At 46.1% G+C, this 23711-nt stretch overlaps 2 protein-coding genes across 2 annotated transcripts in view; one reads left to right on the forward strand and one right to left on the reverse strand.

The window, feature by feature from the left end:
* The window catches only part of dusp27 (dual specificity phosphatase 27), a 23657-nt gene extending 471 nt beyond the window's left edge, over positions 1-23186 (forward strand). Inside the window, exons 2-6 of the mRNA XM_060055422.1 lie at positions 2744-2934; positions 5230-5348; positions 18261-18492; positions 18978-19195; positions 19752-23186. Coding sequence (XP_059911405.1) covers positions 2780-2934; positions 5230-5348; positions 18261-18492; positions 18978-19195; positions 19752-22618 — 3591 coding nt within the window. The 5' untranslated portion in view covers positions 2744-2779 and the 3' untranslated portion in view covers positions 22619-23186. The remainder of the gene's footprint in view (positions 1-2743; positions 2935-5229; positions 5349-18260; positions 18493-18977; positions 19196-19751) is intronic.
* Positions 12675-15691, reverse strand: LOC132460695 (uncharacterized). Its single transcript, XM_060055549.1, has 2 exons — positions 14596-15691; positions 12675-14412 (listed from the first exon to the last, which is right to left on the reverse strand). The coding sequence occupies exons 1-2, from the start codon at positions 15344-15346 to the stop codon at positions 14030-14032; spliced, it is 1134 nt and encodes a 377-aa protein (XP_059911532.1). The 5' UTR covers positions 15347-15691; the 3' UTR covers positions 12675-14029.
* Positions 23187-23711: the final 525 nt, after the last annotated feature.

The following is a 23711-nucleotide window of genomic DNA, read 5'->3' on the forward strand; positions in this document are numbered from 1 at the left end:
AAGTGTGCGTTTCTGTGTGTTAATTCTCCTGTGTGTCCTCTTGTATGCGCGTGTATGCGCTCATGTGTGTGTGGGGAAAATCACATCTCTTCCGTCTTCTTCTACGCCTCGGTTTTGTCATTTGTTGAAGGAAAAAAACTCAAGTAGTGTGGCCTTCAGAGTGCGTGTGTGTGTTAGTGTCGCTGTTTGTGTATGTGTGTGTGTGTGTTAGTGTCGCTTTGTGTGTGTGTGTGTGTGTTTGTGGCGCTGTGTGTAGGTGTGTGTGTGTTCGTGTGTGTGTGTTTGTGTGTGTCAGCGGCAGCTGCTGCCCGGGCTAATTATAGCCTATAGCTTAAAAAGCCTGATATCACACTACTGACTCACACACAGGTCTCTGTCAGCCATACTCTCTCTCTCTCTCTCTCTCTCTCTCTCTCTCTCTCTCTCCTCTCTCTCTCTCTCTCTCTCTCTCTCTCCCTCTCGTTTTGTGACTGTTGAAGCTCAAATGCTCAAATTATATTAAAGCTTGTCTTGTGCCATCATGCTTGTCATGTGTGTGTTTCTGAGGGTGTGTGGATTTCTGTGTGTGTTTGCACTCCTGTGTGTGTGTGTGTGTGTGTGTGTGTGTGTGTGTGTGTGTGTGTGTGTGTGTGTGTGTGTGTAATAGCGCGTTTCTGTGTGTTTGTGTTTATGAGTGCGCATCTGCGTGTGTGTTTGTGTGTTTCTATGTGGCTGTGTGTGTGTGTGTGTGTGTGTGTGTGTGTGTGTGTGTGTGTGTGTGTGTGTGTGTGTGTGTGCTCCCTGCATGTGTGTGTCAATGGCCCATCCCGCTATTGAAACTGCCAATTTTCAAGCTGGCCAACGCTAATAGGGTTAGCTTGGCTCACAATCACAAAAGACAGAGAAAACATGTCTTTGTAAAGTCAGACAAATTGCACGGCAGTGATACTTAGAGTTGGGTAGTAATTGCAACGCTAAGTTTTTGAGTGCAACTTGAACGCTTTTACAACAGATTAACACATCATGGCTCAATGCTACGCTCTGTCATTGGCTAGCTGCTGTCAATGAAAGGGTAGATATGAAGAACTGATGATTATTTTCAAGATAAATTGATGTTTATTTGATAGTGCCTTTCTCACACTCAAGGTCGCTAACAGATTGTGAGTAGGCCTACACACAGAACAAGACGGCACAACAAGAAGTAAAACAACACAAAAATATACAGAAATAAATCATATATGAGGGTCTATGTAGTGGTGCAAGAGGAGAAGTGTTATTCAAACTTATGTTTGAATGCACAGCTGACCTTGCAAGCACCATTTTGTTAGCTATTAATATTTAGAGTTCATGTTTTGAGTCGAGTTCCGTTAAAAACACACGCAAATTCACCTCTTGGTGAAAGGTGTTTTTTATGTAGAATTTTTGATATTGTTAGAATTTTTTTAGTTTTGAATAACATCTCGGAATCCCTCTTTTCACGATCACACAATCTTTGTGTGGGGTTCCCGATAAATAATCTCTTCGTACTCTATATAATAACCACACATAGTACGTGTCACATGTGTTACTCTAGAACCAGTAGTTTGTCGGTTTCATCGGTGGACAATGCTGAGTTTGAGCGTGAGAGTGTGTGTTCCACTATCATATATCCAAGCTAGCATGTTACCATTTGCTAGCTTGAAAAAATGCAGTTTCAATGGCGGGGGGTGGGGAGGGGGATGCTGTGGCACATGACAAGCTTTATTAAATGTAAGCGTTGGGGGAGGCTGCAAACCTGTTGCCAATCATGCAATTCAGGGCGTTTAGCAGACGCTTTTATCCAAAGTGACTCACCATAAGTCCATTTGTCAATAGAAAGAGAAACACTATTATATAGACCCCTTCATATACAGTCAACAGATATTTAAATAGATACAGAGATAAAAGACAGACTGAAAGACATTCCCACCACAGACACACGGACAGGTTAACAGACAGACAGACTGACAACTTGATACATAGATAAATAAATATATATATTAAGATATATAAATAGATAGACAGATGAACAGAACAACAGACAGACAGATATATATGTAGGTTCACAGACAGCTAGGTTATTAGACAGACAGATAATAGTTAGACAGACAGACAGACAGACAGACAGACAGACAGACAGACAGACAGACAGACAGACAGACAGACAGACAGCTAGATACCTATAGATAAATACATAGATATATTAATATAGCTAGAGAGACAGACAGAAAGGTAGACAGACAGGTAGGTAAACAGAGAGACAGATAGATACATAGATATATTAACATAGATAGACAGAAAGACAGAGAGACAGACATACAGAGTGGTAGGTTAATAGACAGCCAGACAGATAGTTAAACAGACAGACAGCTCGATACATAGATAGATAAATACATATATATTAATATGGATAGACAGACATACAGAGAGACAGACATATAGACAGCTGGGTTAATAGACAGAAAGACAGCCAGACAGACAGCTAGGTTAATAGACAGAAAGACAGACGGACAGATAGGCAGACAGACAGACAGACAGACAGACAGACAGGCAGACAGACAGACAGACAGACAGACAGACAGACAGACAGACAGACAGACAGACAGACAGACAGACAGACAGACAGACAGACAGACAGGCAGAAGACAGGTAGCTATAAGGGCAACACACACAGAGTCCCATGCTTCATAATCATAATTCATAATTCCCCACAACCATCATTTATGAACCTTCCTGTGTTTTTCAGACCCTTCGGCAAGGCACATCGTCCACGGCGGTTGCCATGGCGTCAGAGAGCGCGAGCGGGGCCCAGGGTGACAGGCGGTCATGTGACGCGGATGGAGATGGAGAGGACGGGGCCAGGGGCGGGGCCGGTGGCGGGGCCAGGGGCGTCATGGACGTCCAGGCGCACTACCTCCGCTCACCCTCCCCCAGCAAGTAGGAGCTGTCTGTCTTTCTGTCTTTCTGTCTAACCGTCTGTCTGTTGACCTAGCTGTCTGTCGGTCTATCTGTTGACCTAGCTGTCTGTCTGACTGACTGTCTATTAAACTAGCTGTCTGTTTGTCTGTCTATTAAACTCGCTGTCTGTCTGTCTGTTAACCTGTCTGTCTGTCTCTCTGTTAACCCCACCGTCTGTCTGTCTGTCTCTGTCTGTTAACCTGTCTGGCTGTCTGTCTGTCTGTCTGTCTGTCTATTTACTTTTTTTTTATTGGTTTAGTTCAGGGACATTGCACACTAATCAACATTCAAAATGTAAGTGTGCCAGAGTTAGCCTAAGAGGCTAGTTTTCATCTGTTGTCCCCTGCCAGATATTCAAAAGGCAACCTAAAATTACAGAAATAAAATGCATGTAAACAAAGATTAAAAAACAACATAGTAGTAAGAATGAATTGACAGACAATGGCAAACAAACAATAAAATAAGCAGACAATAAAACACAGTGTACATTAAACATTTTAGGAAAGTGCACAAAACAGTAGATTAGAGCTGGACAAACACACCTACAATAAAAACACATACAGCAGCATAGAACACAAACATGCAGCACAAACATATATAGCAGCATAAAGCACAAACATGCAGCACAGACATACAGCAGCCTAAAGCACAAACATGCAGCACAAACATATACAGCAGCATAAAGCACAAACATGCAGCACAAACATATACAGCAGCATAAAGCACAAACATGCAGCACAATTAACTTAGACACTAACATGACCAGCACAGGACAGGAGCACACAAGAGACAAGCAAGCAGGACACAGCATTTACTAAGAAGTCGGCAGGAGAAGCAATTGCAGTCCTAGTGTGTACATAATTGATTGCCAATAAGCCATAGTTTCAGCTGTCCTGAAAAAGGACGGTAAGAACTAATTTCTCTAATATGAGCTGTTAGTGAGTTCCATTCCTGTGACGCTGTAACTGAGAATGCTGAGTGGCTAAAGGCACTTTTCTAAAGGGTACTACACAGTCTCCCCGGGACGAGCCTCTGGTTGTCCGGTTTGTATTTGACCTCTGAGTTATACACTGTTGAAGTGGTGTGGGGGCTTTGTTGTGCAAAAATTAAAAAATAAGGCAAAGATTTGCATACTTTATTGGGTTGTCCCAGCTCAGAAAATTATACTTTCTTAAAATTAGACAATGGTGGTAGGTGTTTGACTTCCGGTCCAAGACTTTCAGGGTTCGTTTATACAGTGTTTCAAGTGGTTTAAGGGCTGTCTTATTGGCTTGTGTGAAGCTGGTCAAACAGTATGTGAAATGTGACATTATCATAGCATGCATATAAATCTTGGCTGCATTAGTTGTCATTGAATTTCTAATAAAGTGAAAATTCAATAAGTTAAACTTAACCCTGTGACCTACTTTTTTTACATTAGATTTGAATGACAGTTGAGAGTCGATTAGGAGGCCAAGGTACTTGAACTCAGAGACAACTTGTAATTTTACTCCTGACAGCATTATGGCTAGGTCTGGAGTGCTACATTGCTTTTTGGAAAAAAAAAACATGCAGACTGTTTTTGATGTATTTAGTTGAAGGTATGATTGAATTAGCCAAGTTGAGATGCGGTTCAATGCATTGGTGAGTGTTGCTGCAGCCTGAAGTTTATTGCTACCATGTGTAAAAATCACAGCGTCATCAGCATAAAGCTGAATCTCTATATCAGAGCACACAGAGGGCAAGTCATTTATCTAAAGACTGAAAAGAAGTGGACCTAGTATTGACCCTTGTGGGACACCAGTTATCAAGCTGTCTGAATGTCTGTCTATTTGTCTACTAACCTATCAATCAGTCTGTCTGTCTGTCTGTCTGTCTGTCTGTCTGAGTATCTCGCTATTTGTGTATCTGTCTGTTTACTGTATATGGTTGCTCTCTCTCTCTCTTTATCTTTCGTCTCATTCAAGATTCACAGAGCTTTATTGACACACACACACACACACACACACACAAACACACACACATACAGGTACACACACACTAATAAACACACACACACAACTCTATATATATTTGTGCAGACACTTTTGAGAGGCGTTATGAAAAAATGGGGCAAGACGTAATTTTAGTCTGCTTTTGTGTCTGCATATAACTATCCAGTACTCTCTCCGTCTCTCTCTGTCTCTCTCTCTCTGTCTCTCCTCTCTCTCTCTCTCTCTCTCTCTCTCTCTCTCTCTCTCTCTCTCTCTCTCTCTCTCTCTCTGTCTCTCTCTCTCTCTCTCCCGGTCTCTCTAGTTTCTCCACGGTCTCAGACTCCCGGTTCTCCATGATCTCGGGCTCCGATGCGGAGAGCATCTTCATGGAGCCCATCCATCTCTCTTCCGCCATCGCTGCCAAACAGATCATCAATGAAGGTGAACCCAACGTGTCCTGAGACAACCACTCCACGTCTCAGCCTCTTGCTGAACCGCAAACTGTCTGTCTGTCTGTCTGTCTGTCTGTCTGTCTGTCTGTCTGTCTGTCTGTCTGTCTGTCTGTCTGTCTGTCTGTCTGTCTGTCTGTCTGTTAACTAACTTTCCAAACTCACTTTCAAAACCGGTTTTCAAAACCAGCTTTCAAACCTAGTTTTCTATAAACTAGCTTTCAATAATTGCTTTGAAACCTAGCTTTCAAATCTAGCTTTCAAAACTAGCTTTAATCGTAACTTTCAAAACTACCTTTCTAAACTAATGGGATGAACGTAATGCACAATTGTGTTGCTAAATTAACCCATTCCCCTTAAACAACAAAGATAGCTAGGATAAGATGCTACACAATGCCAAGTACTAAGTGTTGAGACGCACAAACACACAATAAGTGTGTACATTAAGTGCCAGGACGTAAAAAAATACAATAAGTGTGTAGATTAATTAATTGCCAGAGGTGTCTGGCCCGCCAGACATAATATCTGGCCCGCCAGATTATTCTGAAATTATAGGATTTTTTTATTTATTTTTTGAATATCGAATAACTATATCTGTTAGCTTATATATAAAGGGCCTGATACAGTGCACTTTTTTTTCTTTCACAACCATTTTTTATTTTAATTGTATCGAATCCTGCTACTCCCGGATGGTTAGAGACACACTCGTGAGCTACGAGGGGCTGAGCGGGAGTTTTTGGAAACTATGCAATATTAAATTAAACAGAACCCCCATTTATATGCCTATATACAACAACCATGGCGACCTGACATTACGTGGTTTTGTGTGATACTGCCCGTAGAGAAAGGCAGGAGCTGTTGACAAAAGTCCACAAAAGATTTAAGACGCCAAGCTGCGAGACTTTGCTGTTTAACGCAAGTAGAGACTCTGATGAGGTGTATCAATCAGCACCCGCCGTGGTGTGTGTGTGTGTGTGTGTGTGTGTGTGTGTGTGTGTGTGTGTGTGTGTGTGTGTGTGTGTGTGTGTGTGTGTGTGTGTGTGTGTGTGTGTGTGTGTGTGTGTGTGTGTGTGTGCAGTCAGTCTTTGTTTAATACGACTGCACCTTCTCTCACATGATCAGGATTTCACTTTCTCTCCAGTGAGAACTGCTCTTGAGGATATATCTGGTTGTCTCTGAGGAGACAATTCCTTGAACTAGCCTTTGATAATGTTGTGGCCCGCCACCTACTGGCTGGAAAAAAAATTGGCCCGCGGCCAAACTTAGTTGCCGACCCCTGGTCTAGGTGAACTCTGAACAGGTGAGTCTACATCCTTTCATCCATACATCCATGTTCAGACCTGCAGGCTGCTCGTATCTAGTAAAACTCTGACATCAAAGCAGAAGGAAATACCAGCCGCTCACCAGGCTGACCTTTAGAAAGTCCTGAGCAAGACGCTCCCCCCCCCTTTTCCTCAATGACAGCACATCCCAGGTGAGGTCGCGGCGGATTATGGTGCCCGCTAAACGATAGTAAACAGCTCCATTGATGAGGTGCCTTTTAAAGGTCTCCCATCACTCTTTCTTTACCGCTCTCTCTCTCTGTCGATAACCATCTCGCTTGCTCTCTGTCTGTCTGTCTGTCTGTCTGTCTGTCTGTCTGTCTGTCTGTCTGTCTGTCTGTCTGTCTGTCTGTCTGTCTGTGTCTGTCTGTCTGTCTGTCTGTCTGTCTGTCTGTCTGTCTCTCTACTGAGACATAGAGAGCGAGAGAGACAGAGGTAAATAAAATGGAGAGAGAAAGAGACAGAGAGAGAGAGAGATATGTCTACAGAGAGAGGGTGTGTCTGTTGCGTGACAGCTTTAACCCCCCCCACCACAGAGTCTCTCTCTCTCTCTCTCTCTCTCTCTCTCTCTCTCTCTCTCTCTCTCTCTCTCTCTCTCTCTCTCTCTCTCTCTCTCTCTCTCTCTCTCTCTCTCTCTCTCTCTCTCTCTCTCTCTCACAAATGGGACGGACGAATGGGTTAACCTACTGATAGTTAGTGCTTGGCCCTTGGTTCTATGAACATCCTTACTATATATTGTTGTTTCTATTTCAAAAGACAAACACTTATTGTAAGGGCCATATCTTGCATCCGGCGCAAGTGACTTAGTCACTGGCGCATGTGTCGTTGCTAGTTTACAACTGGCGCAGAGCGTTCTTTTCCCACCACCGCCACTCGCCGGTAAATTAGGGATTGATCATGCGCCCCAAGGGGCGGTTCGGCGGAAGGAGGAGGCGTGTTCTGGCGCAAACGGTATTTTGCCGTTTCTGAATACCATTGCGCTACTGACCAGGAAATACCTGGTTTAAAGTCAGTGGCGCGTTGTTCAGATGCTATTTTAAGGGCGCATGCATACATGCGCATGCGATGCATACGGATTGCTTGTGCACCTCGCGCATACACTTTGCTTCTCTCATCTACCTAGCCGCACATTCTTGGTAAATTATTTGGGAAAGAACAGCTGATGCAGCGGTAATAAGTTGTACTTTTAAATCAATGCATCTGCAAACACCGTACAGCAAACACATATTTTCTTGACACAGACATCGTGTAGGCCTACATGCCCATAACTTTTAGGATTGATGAGTATTTGATCGTGAAAAACATTGTTTTACCGCGAGTGAGTGTTAAAAAGAATGAATGAATGCGGGCGCGCGTGTGTGCTCTGTTTAAACACACGCAAACTAAACACGTAACGCATAATACAATCAATGGCAATGTCTATTACCGCGGGGACACATGCATATTAGGATAGCATACAATACTGATAAGAAACAATGTTTATAATGTATTGCGTATATCATTAAATAGAACCACAGTTACCGCATATATGTTATATCATATACGTTTTCTTTGCCGAAATTTATTTGAGGACTCAGTATTTCTGAAGTTGTGGAAGAAAACCCCTTATTCCATGTGTGAATTAGGCCATATTATTTGGCAATAAACTGAGCCATTTGCAGTTTGAAATTCATGTGCATCTGTCTCATCGGAGACTGCAGACGCGCTGTCAAAATGTCAACTCGTCCGATTCAAATGCGCTCATGGCTCTTAAAGGGGATGGGAGCTGGCACTCTCATTGGTTTGTTGGACGTTACGCCCAAACCACACCTACGGGTAATTAGGCTGCTTCAGACCAACCCTTTTGACACTTGCGTCGCGACGCAAGTGTCATTTATCCGCCTGTAAAATAGCGATAGCGCCGTAGAACCGCCCACAAAGCTACTTGCGCTTTGCGCTTCCCACTTGCGTTTCAGACCGTTAAAATAGAGCCCTTAAAGTCAGTGGCGCGTTGTTCAGATGCTATTTTAAGGGGCATGCGATGCATACGGATTGCTTGTGCACCTCGCGCATACACTTTGCTTCTCCCATCTACCTAGCCGCACATTCTTGGTAAATTATTTGGGACGGAACAGCTGATGCAGCGGTAATAAGTTGTACTTTTCAATCAATGCATCTGCAAACACCGTACAGCAAACACATATTTTCTTGACAGACATCGTGTGGGCCTACATGCCCATAACTTTTAGGATTGATGAGTATTTGATCGTGAAAAACATTGTTTTACCGCGAGTGAGTGTTAAAAAGAATGAATGAATGCGGGCGCGCGTGTGTGCTCTGTTTAAACACACTCAAACTAAACACGTAACGCATAATACAATCAATGGCAATGTCTATTACCGCGGGGACACATGCATATTAGGATAGCATACAATACTGATAAGAAACAATGTTTATAATGTATTGCGTATAGCCTATCATTAAATAGAACCACAGTTACCGCATATCATATGTTATATCATATACGTTTTCTTTGCCGAAATTTATTTGAGGACTCAGTATTTCTGAAGTTGTGGAAGAAAACCCCTTACGCCCCGTGCCCACTACCTCCGTCAGTTGACCGTTGCCCATTGACTTTGAATGGGGACGGACGCGCAATGCATTGTGGATCCGTCCGTTCAGTTGGAGCGTTCGCCACCGTCAGAAAGTTGAAAAATTTTCAACTTTTTCGGCAGCGACGGTTCCGTCATCCAATCAGATCGCGTATGCTTGGGCTTGGCTGACGTATGCCTCTGCAAAGACTACTCCCCCATCCATCAGCCACGCCTTCCCACGTCCGTTGACTGACGGTGCAGTGGGCACGAGGCGTTACGCCCCGTGCCCACTACCTCCGTCAGTTGACCGTTGCCCATTGACTTTGAATGGGGACGGACGCGCAATGCATTGTGGATCCGTCCGTTCAGTTGGAGCGTTCGCCACCGTCAGAAAGTTGAAAAATGTTCAACTTTTTCGGCAGCGACGGTTCCGTCATCCAATCAGATCGCGTATGCAAATTTAAGCACTGTGACGCGACTCGGGCTCTGACGATACTGGAAAGCGGGAAGGCGGGTCATCTTGCCTCGCAACAAGCAGGAAGAAGCGGGAAGAACCCGGCGAAGCGATTTGATTGGCTGACGGATGCCTCTGCAAAGACTACTCCCCCATCCGTCAGCCACGCCTTCCCACGTCCGTTGACTGACGGTGCAGTGGGCATGAGGCGTAAGGCTCCGTTCCCACTACCTCCGTCCGTTGCGTGATCCCCATTGACTTGAATGGGGACGGACGCGCAATGCATTGTGGATCCGTCCGTTCCGTTGGAGCCTTTCGGCTCAGTCAAGAAGTTGAAAATTTTTCAACTTTTTCGGCAGCGACGGATCCGTCATCCAACCAGATCGCGTATGCAAATTTAAGCATTGTGACGCGCAGTACCGCGGGAAGTAGGGGTGCTGGGGGTGCTGTCTGAGGCCCTGTCTTATCACAGAAAACGATTATTTCTAAAAACTCCGGCCAAAGTGGAGATTTCTGAAAACGCCGGTTATGTGTTGTCGTGTCAACGGGGAGAAACGGGATTTTAGGTTCTGAAGCGTCACATTATGCACCAGGAAATGCTTAACGTCATGTGAGCGCCCGCTGTACCGTATTGGTCCGAATATAAACCCATTGTAAGACGACCTATATTTGGAAAATAGATTTGAAGACCAGATCTTGTTTTTATAAATAAATAAATTGTATTCATTGAAATAATATACGAAACTAAAAAGTGATGCAAGATTTCCCGCTTTCCAGTATCGTCAGAGCCCGAGTCGCGTCACAGTGCTTAAATTTGCATACGCGATCTGATTGGATGACGGATCCGTCGCTGCCGAAAAAGTTGAAAATTTTTCAACTTCTTGACTGAGCCGAAGGCTCCAACGGAACAGACGGATCCACAATGCATTGCGCGTCCGTCCCCATTCAAAGTCAATGGGGATCAGACTCAACGGACGGAGGTAGTGGGCACGGGGCGTTAGTCTCTTTGGATAAAAGCGTCTGATAAACGCCCTGAATTGCCTGATTGCTTAACAAGCAACAGGTGTGCAGCCTCACCGGCACCAGAGTCCAATCAGACTCAGATCAGGTGAGGCTGCTGAGACCAGACATCTCTCTCTCCCTTTCTCTCTCTCTCTCTCTCTCTCTCTCTCTCTCTCTCTCTCTCTCTCTCTCTCTCTCTCTCTCTCTCTCTCTCTCTCTCTCTCTCGAACCAAACTCTGTACATGCTTCCAGGGGGGTTGCTATGAGTCATACATTCATTCCTACACCCCCCCCCCCTAAATCATCTCCACCTGTCAAAGAAAGCTACCTCAAAACGCAGCCTTCAGACCCACTGGCCGCTATCAAATGGTTCCCCACGGCTTATGAGTGGTCCGACAATGAAATGAAAGGAGGTCTTCAAAGTGGCCAATTGTTTGAGAATTAAAATTGGTATATTTAAAGAATTATATATTTTTTAATAAAAAGTCTAATCTTGTATATTTATTCAATCCATCGTCTGTATAAATGGACGTGATGATAAGATGTGAATCTTATCATCACGTTGGGGGGGGGGGGGGGGGGGGGGGTGATATCATTCTTTGAATCACCTTTTGTTTTAAAGCTCTTCGATATAAGATTTTTTCATATTTATTAAGAGGCATAATTGCTTTTCCTTATCGCGGTTTGATGTCTCGCCAATTTGACTTTGACATTTATGTTACCGTGTGTGTGTGTGTGTGTGTTTGTGTGTGTGTGTGTGTGTGTGTGTGTGTGTGTGTGTGTGTGTGTGTGTGTGTGTGTGTGTGTGTGTGTGTGTGTGTGTGTGTGAGTGTCTGTGTGTGTGTGTGTTTTAATGAGGATAGTGTGAGGGTGTGTGTGTGTGTGTGTGTTAATACGTTGTCTGATGAGAGATGTCCATGGGTTTAACCTGCAGCTGCGTTTTACCTTGATCTCAATTGCTCAATTGTCTTCAGAGAAATTCACATCAAACACTAGAGGGCGTATTTTGTGCGTGTTAGTCTAATCTCAAAACTGACGTGGTTTTAGAGGAGACTAAACCAGTTTGCAGGATGAAACAAGGCTCCATCATAACTAACACACACACACACACACACACACACACACACACACACACACACACACACACACACACTGTTAGATTTCAGCTTATTTCTAAACTGTTCGGACAGACTCTGCGTTGTGTATTTTCAGTCGTAGTAGTAATTCTTGAAGTCGAAATCAAAGCAGCTTGACAGGTTGGATCAGAGGGTTGAATAGATGGTTTATTCCAGGATGTAATACAGCGAGATACAGACTTAGGTTGAATAATCTATAGTGGACCCGGTGGTCGATGACTTGTTCCTTGGCTGTCGAACCCTCTTCTCGTCGAACCAAAGGGTTGGGGCGAGTATTATACAAAAAGGGGATATATGAATAACACGAAAACAGACGCACTCTCAGCATTGATAAGGTATCTGGCCCTGGCTATGTCCCGGAGGACCAGGTCGGTTCAACCTTGTTGAGACATAACAATGGCAGAACACCCTGTCAGTATGAGAGGCCCTGGCTTGTCCCTGGACTAGAAATGTGAACAACAGAGAGACACTAAAATACACCAACATTCTACATTCCTCCCTCTTGATCATACTAAACATAGTTTAAAGATCACCCACAAAATGAGAATTCAGTGTATTTACTGGTGACCCATTAATAATTAACTAAATCAAATGAAAGAAAGCATAAAAGGCAATAGACAAGTAAATTCAAATCATACACAAGTAAACCAGGTGTAGGCCACTATAATAAAGAAAATAACAAACTCATTAGGTTACTCTATGATTAAACCAAAACATACAAAATTTAAAGAATCAAGAAAGTCAACTGTCCAGACACCTCCCTCTGCTTGGCACAACAACATCACAGACAATACTGCATGACTCAGTTGGTTTTGAGTAGCAGTTGCAACAGAGTTCTTTTCCAGTTGATGGCCACCGCAGGTGTGATGGGGGATGAGGATGAAAGTTCGTAGTAGGGCGTCAGGACAAACACAGACACAGTTCAGTTCAAGGACTCATCCCAAGGACTCAACAAGTGTCCGTGTCTCCTGGATCTCCCAGGTGCGATGAACCATGAAACAAAGAAAAAGTGCAGTATCAGTCATGGGGGAGGCATTGTCACAGCCTCCAACAGTAATAATAATCAACTATGGTTTGTAATTGCCTTAATGATTCGATAAACAATGAAAAATGATCATACAAAAAATTAATCGCTTGATTCGAAAATGGTTATATCAGTAATCAGTAATCAGTCATCATAGTTCTCAATAAACCTTGTGTGAATGAATGAATGATTGAACCTTTGTTCAAAAATAAAACAAAACCAATAAAAATGTTCTAAAGCTGAGCAGTTGTGTCAAGAAGGAACCAACATGAATTCTCAATTAGATAGGCGACAAAGGTGACAAAAGTCCTAGCATCTTTCGAAGATTAACCTCTCGTGAAAATAAAGGAATGAAAATAACAAACACTCCCTACTCTTCACCCCGTATCAGTCATTTTGCGTGCCAAATCGAACGAGTGTCATTCCAAGTCGGTGTTATTGTTGGTTTCCGACATTGAATCGCATATGCGGCTGAGTTCTTCAGCACTCTGCCATTGTAATTTCTTACATAGTTCCTTCATTTTGTCTGAGCGGTTTTCTTCCCCTACTCTCTCGTTGGAGCGGTCACGGTACATCTTCCGAGGGGCTTTACATTCTCTCTGCCAGTGTCCAATTTGTCCGCAGTTGTGGCATGGTCGAGGTTCTTTCTGTCTGTCTGACTGGGGGAATCGTCCTCTATCCCTGTTGGACTGGGGGAATCTTTCTCGTTCCCTGGCCATTTCCTTCTTCTCGTCAGCCAGGAATCGAATCCTGACTTCTTCATCTTGATCCACCTTTTCTCCGAACTCCTTGACCTCTGCCATCGTGCAGTTAGTGCTGTCCCAGCTGGGAAGCCTTGCCTTTACTCCCCTTCGGATCTCCGGCAGTACCTGCTGGAGATACATGGTCTTCAAAGGCAAGTCCTGTGACTGGTCGATGTTGTCCATATCATATTCAGTTTGGCCTGAGTGCAGCAAATAACATTCGAAGAAGCGCTCGTTGAACTGGTCCAGACCCTCGTCTTCCTTCTACATACAACGAGTGATTGTTGTCCAGTTGACTTGTGCCCTGGAGTGCTTTTGGATCCACGCCTTTATGGCCTCCCATCCCTTCTCTGGTCTCATGCCGTCTTCTCCTATGGCATCTTCCACCTCGTATCGAATCTGGGTGCGCTCAGTGCTGCTCAGGTGTTTGAACAATATAGCAAGGCCATCGTAGGGTGGAGTTCGAACAGAAGCATCAGTTGTTTCAATTTCATCCATGGCTGTAGGCCTGCTCTCCTTGGGTGGTCTATTTCCGCACTCCATTTTTCGATGTCCTTCGGGTTGGAGGGTTCATAGAGGATTGTGCGTCCCTCTGCGCTTTCTATCTTCTTCAAGGGCCTGAGGTTAACTATTTTGTCTTTCTCATCTTTGGTCTTCATGTGTGGTGTGGCTGCGCCTCCCATCACGCTGCAGTGTGGTTGTATGTTGTCATCAAATCCTCCAATGCGTGATTCATTCTTAGTCACTGCTCCAGGCCTCACCTCGGGGGGTTGTTGTGTTGGGGGGTTCGGATGTTGAAATTGTTGTGGGAGGGAGGAATGTGGTGGTACAGGGGAGAATTGGGGAAATTGTTGTGAAACACACAGAGTGTGTTGAACAGGGGGAAATTGCTGTGGGGAAAATTGTTGTGGAACACACAGAGTGTGTTGAACAGGGGGAAATTGCTGTGGGGAAAATTGTTGTTGGGAAAATTGTTGTTGATTAGCATAGTCAGGTGGGGCAGATGGATTTCCCTTCCGTGGCACGTGGGGGGTACTGCAGATGACCGGGTACTCACCTATAAAGCTGTTGACGTCTGAGAGAACACTGTGTCGTGACTCCTGTAAACCACCAGATGGCGTCGATGGCATCGGGAAGACGTATTCCCCTTCTGGGCCACACAATGGCAGTGTGGGGTACATGCGACCATAGACTCCCAAGGTTCCTCCTCCGTTGCCTTGGTCACCCCCCCTTGGGGGCCCTGAGTCGAGGGGGTGGGCCGCTATCACTCCTTGTCTGACTAGCGTCGTGTGTAGGTCTGTCAACTTCCTCTGCTCTCTCTCCCGAGTCATTTCATCCTTTAACAAACGATTTTCATCGGCAAGCAGTTTGATTTGCTCTCCTTTTTTCTCCAAAGCATCTTCATAGTGAGCAGTTGTCTTTTCCAATTCATCTCTCTTTTTGTTGCTGACATGCTTGATAAAGTAGCGCTTACACTGAGACAATAGTAACAACCCAACTGGTTCACTTCGTCTAGTCTTCTTGACCCAGTCTTTGAAAACCATCCAGATCGATTCCTTTGGCCAGCGTTTAGTTTGGGGGTCCATCGTTATCGCATATGTTATGCGAAGTTTTTCTTCGGTTCCTTGCAAATCATGTCTGTCGTTGAAGAATCTAGACAGTCTCGCTAATTTAATAAATATCAATCTCTCTAACCTCCACTTCAAAAGAATCTTGTTCAATTGGTTCGGATGCATTGGGACTTTGATTGCTATCTTTTTCCTCCTTCTCTGCCTTCTTTCTGCCTTTACCTTTCGGCATTGTTTCTATCTTTTTCTATCTAGGTAAAGCTAAACTAGCGCTGCTTAGAAAGAAACAAATTAACGCCTCCCACGGAGCTCGATATGCCAACAACAGATGATGGCACACTTTTTCCCTCTTCGATTAAAAAACAATATATGTGATTCCTCTGCGGGGATCAAAAACAATATCTGATTCCTCGGCGGGGATCAAAACAACATAGCACAAACAAAAAAACTCTAGCGATTCATGTAACCTCACCAGTGAATTCAATACAAATACGGTTTCACTCCTTGTCTTAAGTTATATTCAGGACACGTATCAACATTGACAAACTAGCAAAGATGAACAAATCACTTGAATGACATGCTATTACAATATTCTAGGACTCTATCCCAGCTTCTAGGACTCTAGCCCAGACCAAAGGCCTTATTCAACAAACAAATTCAATATTCTAGGACTCTAGCCCAGACCAAAGGCCTTATTCAACAAACAAATTCAATAGTTTCATATGGCGTATATTCAGTGATCATTGAGCTCTTAAAGGCACACAGTGCAACTTTATGTAAACATTCAATGAAAAATAAACATTCAATTTCTAGTCTTTTTTACACGTAGTAAGTTTAAATTACTCCATACCATTACATATCGACATTCAAGGAGCAAAGATGAGACGTCGTTGTGTGGTGAGAACTGATAGAAAATCGTAAACAACAACAATCGCCGGTGGGGAGAAGCCATTTTTCCATTGACTGGAAGCCTGCTTTATTTATTGTAGGTTACAAAAAATAAAGAAAATGGCGGCATTGTTGTTGTTATCGATTTTCTATCAGTTCTCACCACACAACGACGTCTCATCTTTGCTGCTTGAATGTCGGTATGTAATGGTATGGAGTTATTGAAACTTACTACGTGTAAAAAAGACTAGAAATTGAATGTTTATTTTTAAGCCTCGAAAGTTGCACTGGGTGCCTTTAATCACTAATACAGGTCCTCACTTCGTCAAGCTCTTAATGACACAACTTCATTACTCAGCAAATGTAGTGCAGCCTAATAGTAAAACAAATAATAATAATCACAGTTATGTGTGTGTAAATTATTTTAAGATTACTTTCTTGTTCTTTTCCCTTGGTCGAGAGTGTGGAATGAGATTCAGTCACCGTTTATTCCCACGTGGTGCATGGAGATGCGCTGGTTCAGCCGTGTTGTGGATGCGGGTCCCTCAGCAGGGCAGGCGTTGATACGTCTTCCCAGGCAGGGCGCGCGGTCTTCTCGGTCACAGGGCAATCTTCAGAGGCAATCGTCTTCTCACTCCTCTCTCTTCAAGACGGTGTCACGGCACCAAATGTTAGATTTCAGCTTATTTCTAAACTGTTCGGACAGACTCTGCGTTGTGTATTTTCAGTCGTAGTAGTAATTCTTGAAGTCGAAATCAAAGCAGCTTGACAGGTTGGATCAGAGGGTTGAATAGATGGTTTATTCCAGGATGTAATACAGCGAGATACAGACTTAGGTTGAATAATCTATAGTGGACCCGGTGGTCGATGACTTGTTCCTTGGCTGTCGAACCCTCTTCTCGTTGAACCAAAGGGTTGGGGCGAGTATTATACAAAAAGGGGATATATGAATAACACGAAAACAGACGCACTCTCAGCATTGATAAGGTATCTGGCCCTGGCTATGTCCCGGAGGACCAGGTCGGTTCAACCTTGTTGAGACATAACAATGGCAGAACACCCTGTCAGTATGAGAGGCCCTGGCTTGTCCCTAGACTAGAAATGTGAACAACAGAGAGACACTAAAATACACCAACATTCTACAACACACACACACACACACACACACACACACACACACACACACACACACACACACACACACACACACACACACACACACACACACACACACACACACACACACACACACACACACACACACACACACACACACTCTCACACACACACACACACACACACACACACAATTAGTTTTATGAATTATTATTAATAGGTATGATACATTTACACTTATTACACCAGAAAGGCCTTCAGTACAATACATGCTACAATAGGCTATAGGAGTTGCTTAAAGTGCCCAACTAAAACTCTTCATAATATATGTCAACATTATTAGCGTTTTTGTTCATTATAGTTTGATTATATTAAAGTTCACTTTACATTCCCATTAAGTTTTTGTTGGTAATTATAGCACAAAATGCATCCACCATTAAGTTAAGACTGCATCTGCTGGGGTTAGAAATCAAGTAGGTTTCCAAGCAATTTAAACCATGGACATATTATAGGTTTAATCCGAGTCAGCTAGGAATCAGCTGATCCTGTACGATTCGTTACACAGCAATCACGTTCAACCTTGTGCGCAGCTGCGTGTTAAACTCCAAAACCTCAGTTTTAAGGAGTACGGTTTTAAAGCGCAGCAATGCTAACTGACAGAGCAATTGGCCCAATGTGTTCACAAAATAACAACATAACCACATATTGCTATTTATATTTTTTCTGCTTTGGTTATGGCTGCATTTGAACTGGTGACTTTCATTTGTATTGTCTATATCATAGATTTATTGTATGTTTTTATATTTTGTTTAATAGCGTTGCCTTTCATTATAGAATTATTAGAATGAATATAATTATACACACACACACACACACACACACACACACACACACACACACACACACACACACACACACACACTCAAGTGTGATTTTCTTATAGACAAATGCAGTTGAACCATATTCTTCCTGGTCAGCCTCACCGAACCCAGTGCCACCAACCCTCTGCCAATCACAACCCCCGGCTTCACCATCACTGCCTCAACGTCCGTCTGTTTTGTTTCTCCCTGTCAATCAGAGCTCCCGCCTCGCGGTATCCGGGCGGAGTCCATCCCGGAGTCGATGCTGGAGTCGGCGGAGCAGCTGATGGTGGAGGACCTGTACAACCGCGTGAGGGACATGATAGACGACCGCAGCCCCTACAACACGCCCTGTGTGCTGGACCTCCAAAGGGCCATGGTGCAGGACCGGCTGGAAGCCCCCAGCAACCTGGTTGACGAGGTGTGGCCCAACGTCTTCATCGCTGAGAAGTATGTCAACACTGGCTTGATGAACTCGCTTTCAGATCTAACTTTCCAAACTTACTATCAAAACTAACTAAAAGCTAAAGCTAAATTTCAAAACAAGCTTTTAAACCTTGCTTTTAAAACTAGCTTCAAAAACTTACTTTCAAAACTAGCTTTCAAAATGAGCTTTCAACACTAGATTTCAAAGCTAAAGCTAACTTTCAAAACTAGCTTTCAAAACTTACTCTCCACCAATCTGGTGACGAGGTGTGGGCTGGTTTGCCGGTTTGATCCCTGGCTCCTCTCTCTCTCAGTCTCTCTCTCTCTCTCTCTCTCTCTCTCTCTCTCTCTCTCTCTCTCTCTCTCAAACTCTCTCAGTCACTAACATTTACTAACTTTACCGAACCAGGCACATCGCCACCATAGTTACGTCCCCCCCCCCCCCTCCTCGCCATGAGGCTGCGAATTATTCATAATTCATACCTCATGACCAAAACACTCCCCCTTAGGTCTGTGGCGGTCAACAAGGCACGGCTGAAGCGCATGGGCATCACCCACATCCTGAACGCCGCCCACGGTACGGGCGTCTATACGGGCGCGACTTTTTACGCGGGCATGGACATCGGATACATGGGCATCGAGGTGGACGACTTCCCCGACGCCGACATCTCGCCGCACTTCCGAACAACAGCCGAGTTCCTGGACGAGGCCCTGCTGACCCATAAAGGTGCGTTTCCTTTCCGAATTTCCAATTTTCCCGATTTGTCATTGTGAACGTCGTGAACAGCAATGGGGCCGCTTATCGTGAAGTTGTTCGGATTGGACTCACCGATAAACGGTCTCATTTCTTTCATTGATAAAAAGCTGTATTGGAAGTGATTTTTATCTGATCAGTTTTTTAATCTGAGGTGATTCTATCGGAATGGACTTTAACGGAAGCAATTTCATTGGATGCAGGTCACTGAAATGTTTTGACGTCAAGAAACTTTATGCTTGAGAAACCCACCCCAAATATGATTGGATTGAACATTCTCATGAATAAGTAACATGCAACTTGTCTCGCTCTATACCAAACCATTTTTTCCGTCCGAAAATCCCAGATAGCGAAAATCCCTAACCGATCCTAACTCCCCATTGGCTTCCGATAAAATCACCTCAGATAAATTCACCTCCGATAAATTCACCTCCGATAAAATCGGCTTAGACAAAATCACCTCGGATAACATCTCCTCCAATAAAATCACCTAATTTAGACCTCACCACCCACCCCCCCCCGTTTGCAGGCAAGGTGCTGGTGGTGTCCATGATGGGTGCCAGTCGCTCGGCCGTGCTGGTGGCCTCCTACCTCATGATCTTCCACCACATGAGTATCCTGGAGGCCCTGACCACACTACGCAAGAAGCGAGCCATCAACCCCAACGAGGGGTTCCTCAAACAGCTCCGCGAGCTCAATGAGACCCTGATGGAGGAACGCGACGACGATGACGACACCATGAGCCAATGCTCGGTCATCGACGCTCGGGCCCGTGCTCGCATCTTCGGCGACGCCCTACCGGACGGCGATGAAGGTGAAGACACCGAGGAGGAGGAGGAGGGGGGGGGGGAGGAGGGGCGGAGCATGGTTGGCCTGAAGGCGCATTCCATCATGATGGAAGAGGAGGAGGACGGGGCGAGCGTTGTGAGTAGCGCGGCGAGCAGCCTGGCATCGAGCGCGTCGGCCGTGATCCTTCGGAACGGGGTGGTCCGAGCGAGTAACGGAACGGACGCCTGGAGCGCCGCCGAGGTTCCGGAAGGGTTCGTACCTCCCGACGGCGGCGGCCGGGGCGTAGAAGACAGCGAAGACGAGGACGGCGTGAGCAGCATGGTGCGCGAGTGGCAGCAGAGGAACGAGAAGTACCAGAGCGACGATTGGTGGGAGGCGGCGTTGAACTGCGACGAGTCCGACCTCGACTCCCTCGCCGGGGGACCGGCCGCAGACGGGGACCTGGAGAGCGTGGCCCTCAGCGAGGACGTCCGGGCGGTGAAAGCGAGGCTATTACAACGACCCAAGCGGCCACCCTCCGATGCTGCGTCGACCTCCAGCTGCACCTCCTACTCAGACCTGTGGAAGCAGAGGTTGCGGGAGATCGAGGAGCAGGCGGCGGCGCGGTACCGCAAGAGAGACGAGGAAGAGAGCAGTGAGGGCACCGCGACTGACGCTGGCGGGGATGTCACCGCAGGAGGAGGAGGAGGTGGTGGAGGAGGAGGAGGAGGAGGGAGGAAGAAGAAGATTGACGACGACGTCCAGAGCCTGATTTCGGACACCAGCTCCATGTTCAACTTCTGCCAGAGGAACAAGGAGAAACTGACGCCGCTGGAACGATGGCGCGTCAAGAGGATCCAGTTCGGCTGGAACAAGAAGGAAGGGGAGGATGGCGACCGGAGCTCCGTATCGGGGTCGGGGTCCGGGGTGGGGGAGGTAGGGGAGGGGGAGGCGAGGACGCCGGCCCTGGAGGATGTGAATCTGACGGCGTACCAGACGTGGAAGCTGAAACAGCAGCGTCGCCACGGCGAAGAAGACAAGGATGAAATCGTTGAGATGAGCCGCGGCGAGGATTCGGCGGCAGTGAAACGCCGGCAGAGGCGCGAGGAGATACTGGAGCGCTCGAGGAAGAACCTGGAGGAGAGCCAATCCATGTGCGGCTGGGAGGCGGAGTCTAGCGTCGGCGGGGGTGCGGTACCGCTGTCAGCCTTCTGGGCGACGGGGCCTCAGAGTGTCGCCAACGACGACGCCATGTCCATGCTCAGCGGGCGGTCCTCGGTGATCTCCTCGGTGTCGCAGTCCCGCGGCGCCCGGGTGGGCCCGCCTTCTTCCCTCCACGGCACGCCGGTAGTCCCGCCCATCCTCCCCGTGCCCACTGTGCCGGGCCCGGGCGGCGAGCCGATGGTCGACCTGGCCAGCATCCAGAACTGGATTGCCAACGTGGTATCGGAGACCATCCTGCAGAGGCAGAGCGAGATGAGCCTGCCGCCGCCGTCGCGTGCGGGGTCGTCCGTTGCCACCGCCCCCAGTGTGCTCTCCGGGGTCTCCGGCTTCCCGGGGCGCGGCACGGAGGACGATAAGGCCTCCCTGCTGAGTGGGGCCTCCTCCTACACCCCTAAGTACGCTCTGGGCGGAAACTCTGGTCGGGCGGAGTCGATCTTCTCCACTGGCGGCGCTTCAGGAAGACTCGCCGGTTCGGGATCAGTCGCCGGGCTTGGGTCTGCGGCAGGGTCGGGGGCGGGGTCCAGCATGGCCTCGAGGAGGACCAAAATCACCACCACCAGCGTGCCGCTCTACAGCCTCTTCCAGGACCAGGTGGACCTCAAGAAGCTCGACTCCATGGACCAGGAGATGAAGACGGAGATGCGCGGCAGGATGGCAACCTACGAACGCAAGAAGATCCTGGAGGACAATAAGAAGAGCACGCTCTACAAGAAGAAGAAGCCCAAGGAGGACGACGACGAGGAAGACGAGGACGAGCGGAGGAGGAGGTGCAGGGAGGAGGAGTTCCTGGCCGAGGAGAAGAAGAAGAAGGAGAAGAAGCCGGCGAGGAGCTACGGGCTCAGCGGCTGTCTGAACCTGAACCCGGTGCTGGAGCGCGATAAGAACACGAGTGTGGACGACTGGTTGGAGAGCGTCCGGCCGCCGCAGAAGAAAACCACGGTGGAGGAGGAGGAAGAGGTGGACCCTTACGACGAGTTGGACGCCTCAGCTTCGGAGTTCGGCTTCGCCAGGGCGTCCGACGACGAAGAGGAGGAGGCGGGAGGACGACGGTACCGGTCGAGAGCGGGAACCAGGGGCTCGGAGCTGGGGGGCGGGAGTCCGGAGCGGCTCGGCCTCAGGACTGGACGTGCAGAATTCCCGGGTTCGAGAGCCGGGCGGTCCGACGACGTGGACTCTGGGTCCGCGAGGTACCCACGTTACGAGGGCGGCGGCGGCGTTGCAGGTGAGGGGAGGAGTCGGCGAGAGGCGGCGGCGGCGGGCGAAGGCGATGAAGACGATGATGTCATGGCCTTCCTCGCCCTGACGAGGCAGAGGGCGAAGGCGAGGGCGGCGGCGGAGGTGATAGACGATGAGGTGCTGGAGGCCTGGAGGGCCCAGCAGGGGGCCAGGGCGGGCCAGAGTTAGCCCCGACCAATCACTACGCTGCGGTCTTCCGTGGACAAGGGACTGGATGTGGCTAAGCGTTTGTGTTTTCACGGCCGTTTTATGTTTTTATTATATTATTAATCATTTCGTTTGGTAAAGCTTTTATTTTTTAATCATGAGAAACCTACCCTCGGTTTCACTGTCTTGTCACACATTGTGAAAACCTCGATCTTTTCAAAGACACAAAGACAAACACACACTACACGCACAAACACACAGACACAAACAACAACACACACACAGTGACACACACACACACCATTTAATAAATGGCTTCCTTATTTAAATGAGTGTTAAAATAAGGGGACTGTTATAGTATAACAGTCCCACGCTGTGATGAATAACCAACGGTTTTATAATATTTTTGGATTACATAACAATAAATAATAGACAGCAAGTGTCCATATATTCACATATGTGCAATAGGTGTTGTTATAATTACCGTTGATTACTGAAATAATATTTATAAATATACATATTTTAAAACATTTCAATGTATTGTTTTGTGATTAACAGCAAAATAAATAAACGGTGGAATTATGCAAAATGGAAAGTGTCTTGTTAGGTTTATTATTTTTTGTTGATGTGTGTCGATCGATATTGTCAATTGATATTTTGTGTGTGTGCGTGCGTGTGTCATGCCCCATATCAATGCATTTATATTGGTATGTGCGTGCCGGAACGGGGATCTCTGTGTGTCTAAAATTGTAATTAATTATAGTGCCTGTGACACAACTTACAAACGCATGACCCTTTGACCACGAGACCATGACATCAACATCCTTATTAGACTTTAAGAGCTCAATTAGCTTGTCTTTATTTTAGATGGTATAGCTCCCTCTAGAGTAGAATATATGGTAATGACGGAACATTAAATAATTAACCACGGAGTTGGATCCCGGAGTTCATCTTTGTATTGACTTTTCTGGATCAATTTATGGTGGAAACATCTTTATTTAAGTCAGTGACAAAGCACCAATTTTTTTAAATTAATTAAGAAACAAAATAACCATTAAAAGAATATTTACATTTTTATTAAAGATAAAGTATTGTATCATGAATTATACATACA

Source organism: Gadus macrocephalus, chromosome 7, assembly GCF_031168955.1.
Source record: "Gadus macrocephalus chromosome 7, ASM3116895v1".
Lineage (NCBI taxonomy): Eukaryota > Metazoa > Chordata > Actinopteri > Gadiformes > Gadidae > Gadus > Gadus macrocephalus.

Coding starts and splice junctions, on each gene's coding strand:
- LOC132460695 (XM_060055549.1), bottom strand. CDS start 15,346: ATGCATCCGAACCAATTGAACAAGATTCTTTTGAAGTGGAGGTTAGAG. Junction 14,413..14,595: donor ATCTGCCCCACCTGACTATG/CTAATCAACAAC, acceptor CCCTCCCACAAC/AATTTCAACATCCGAACCCC.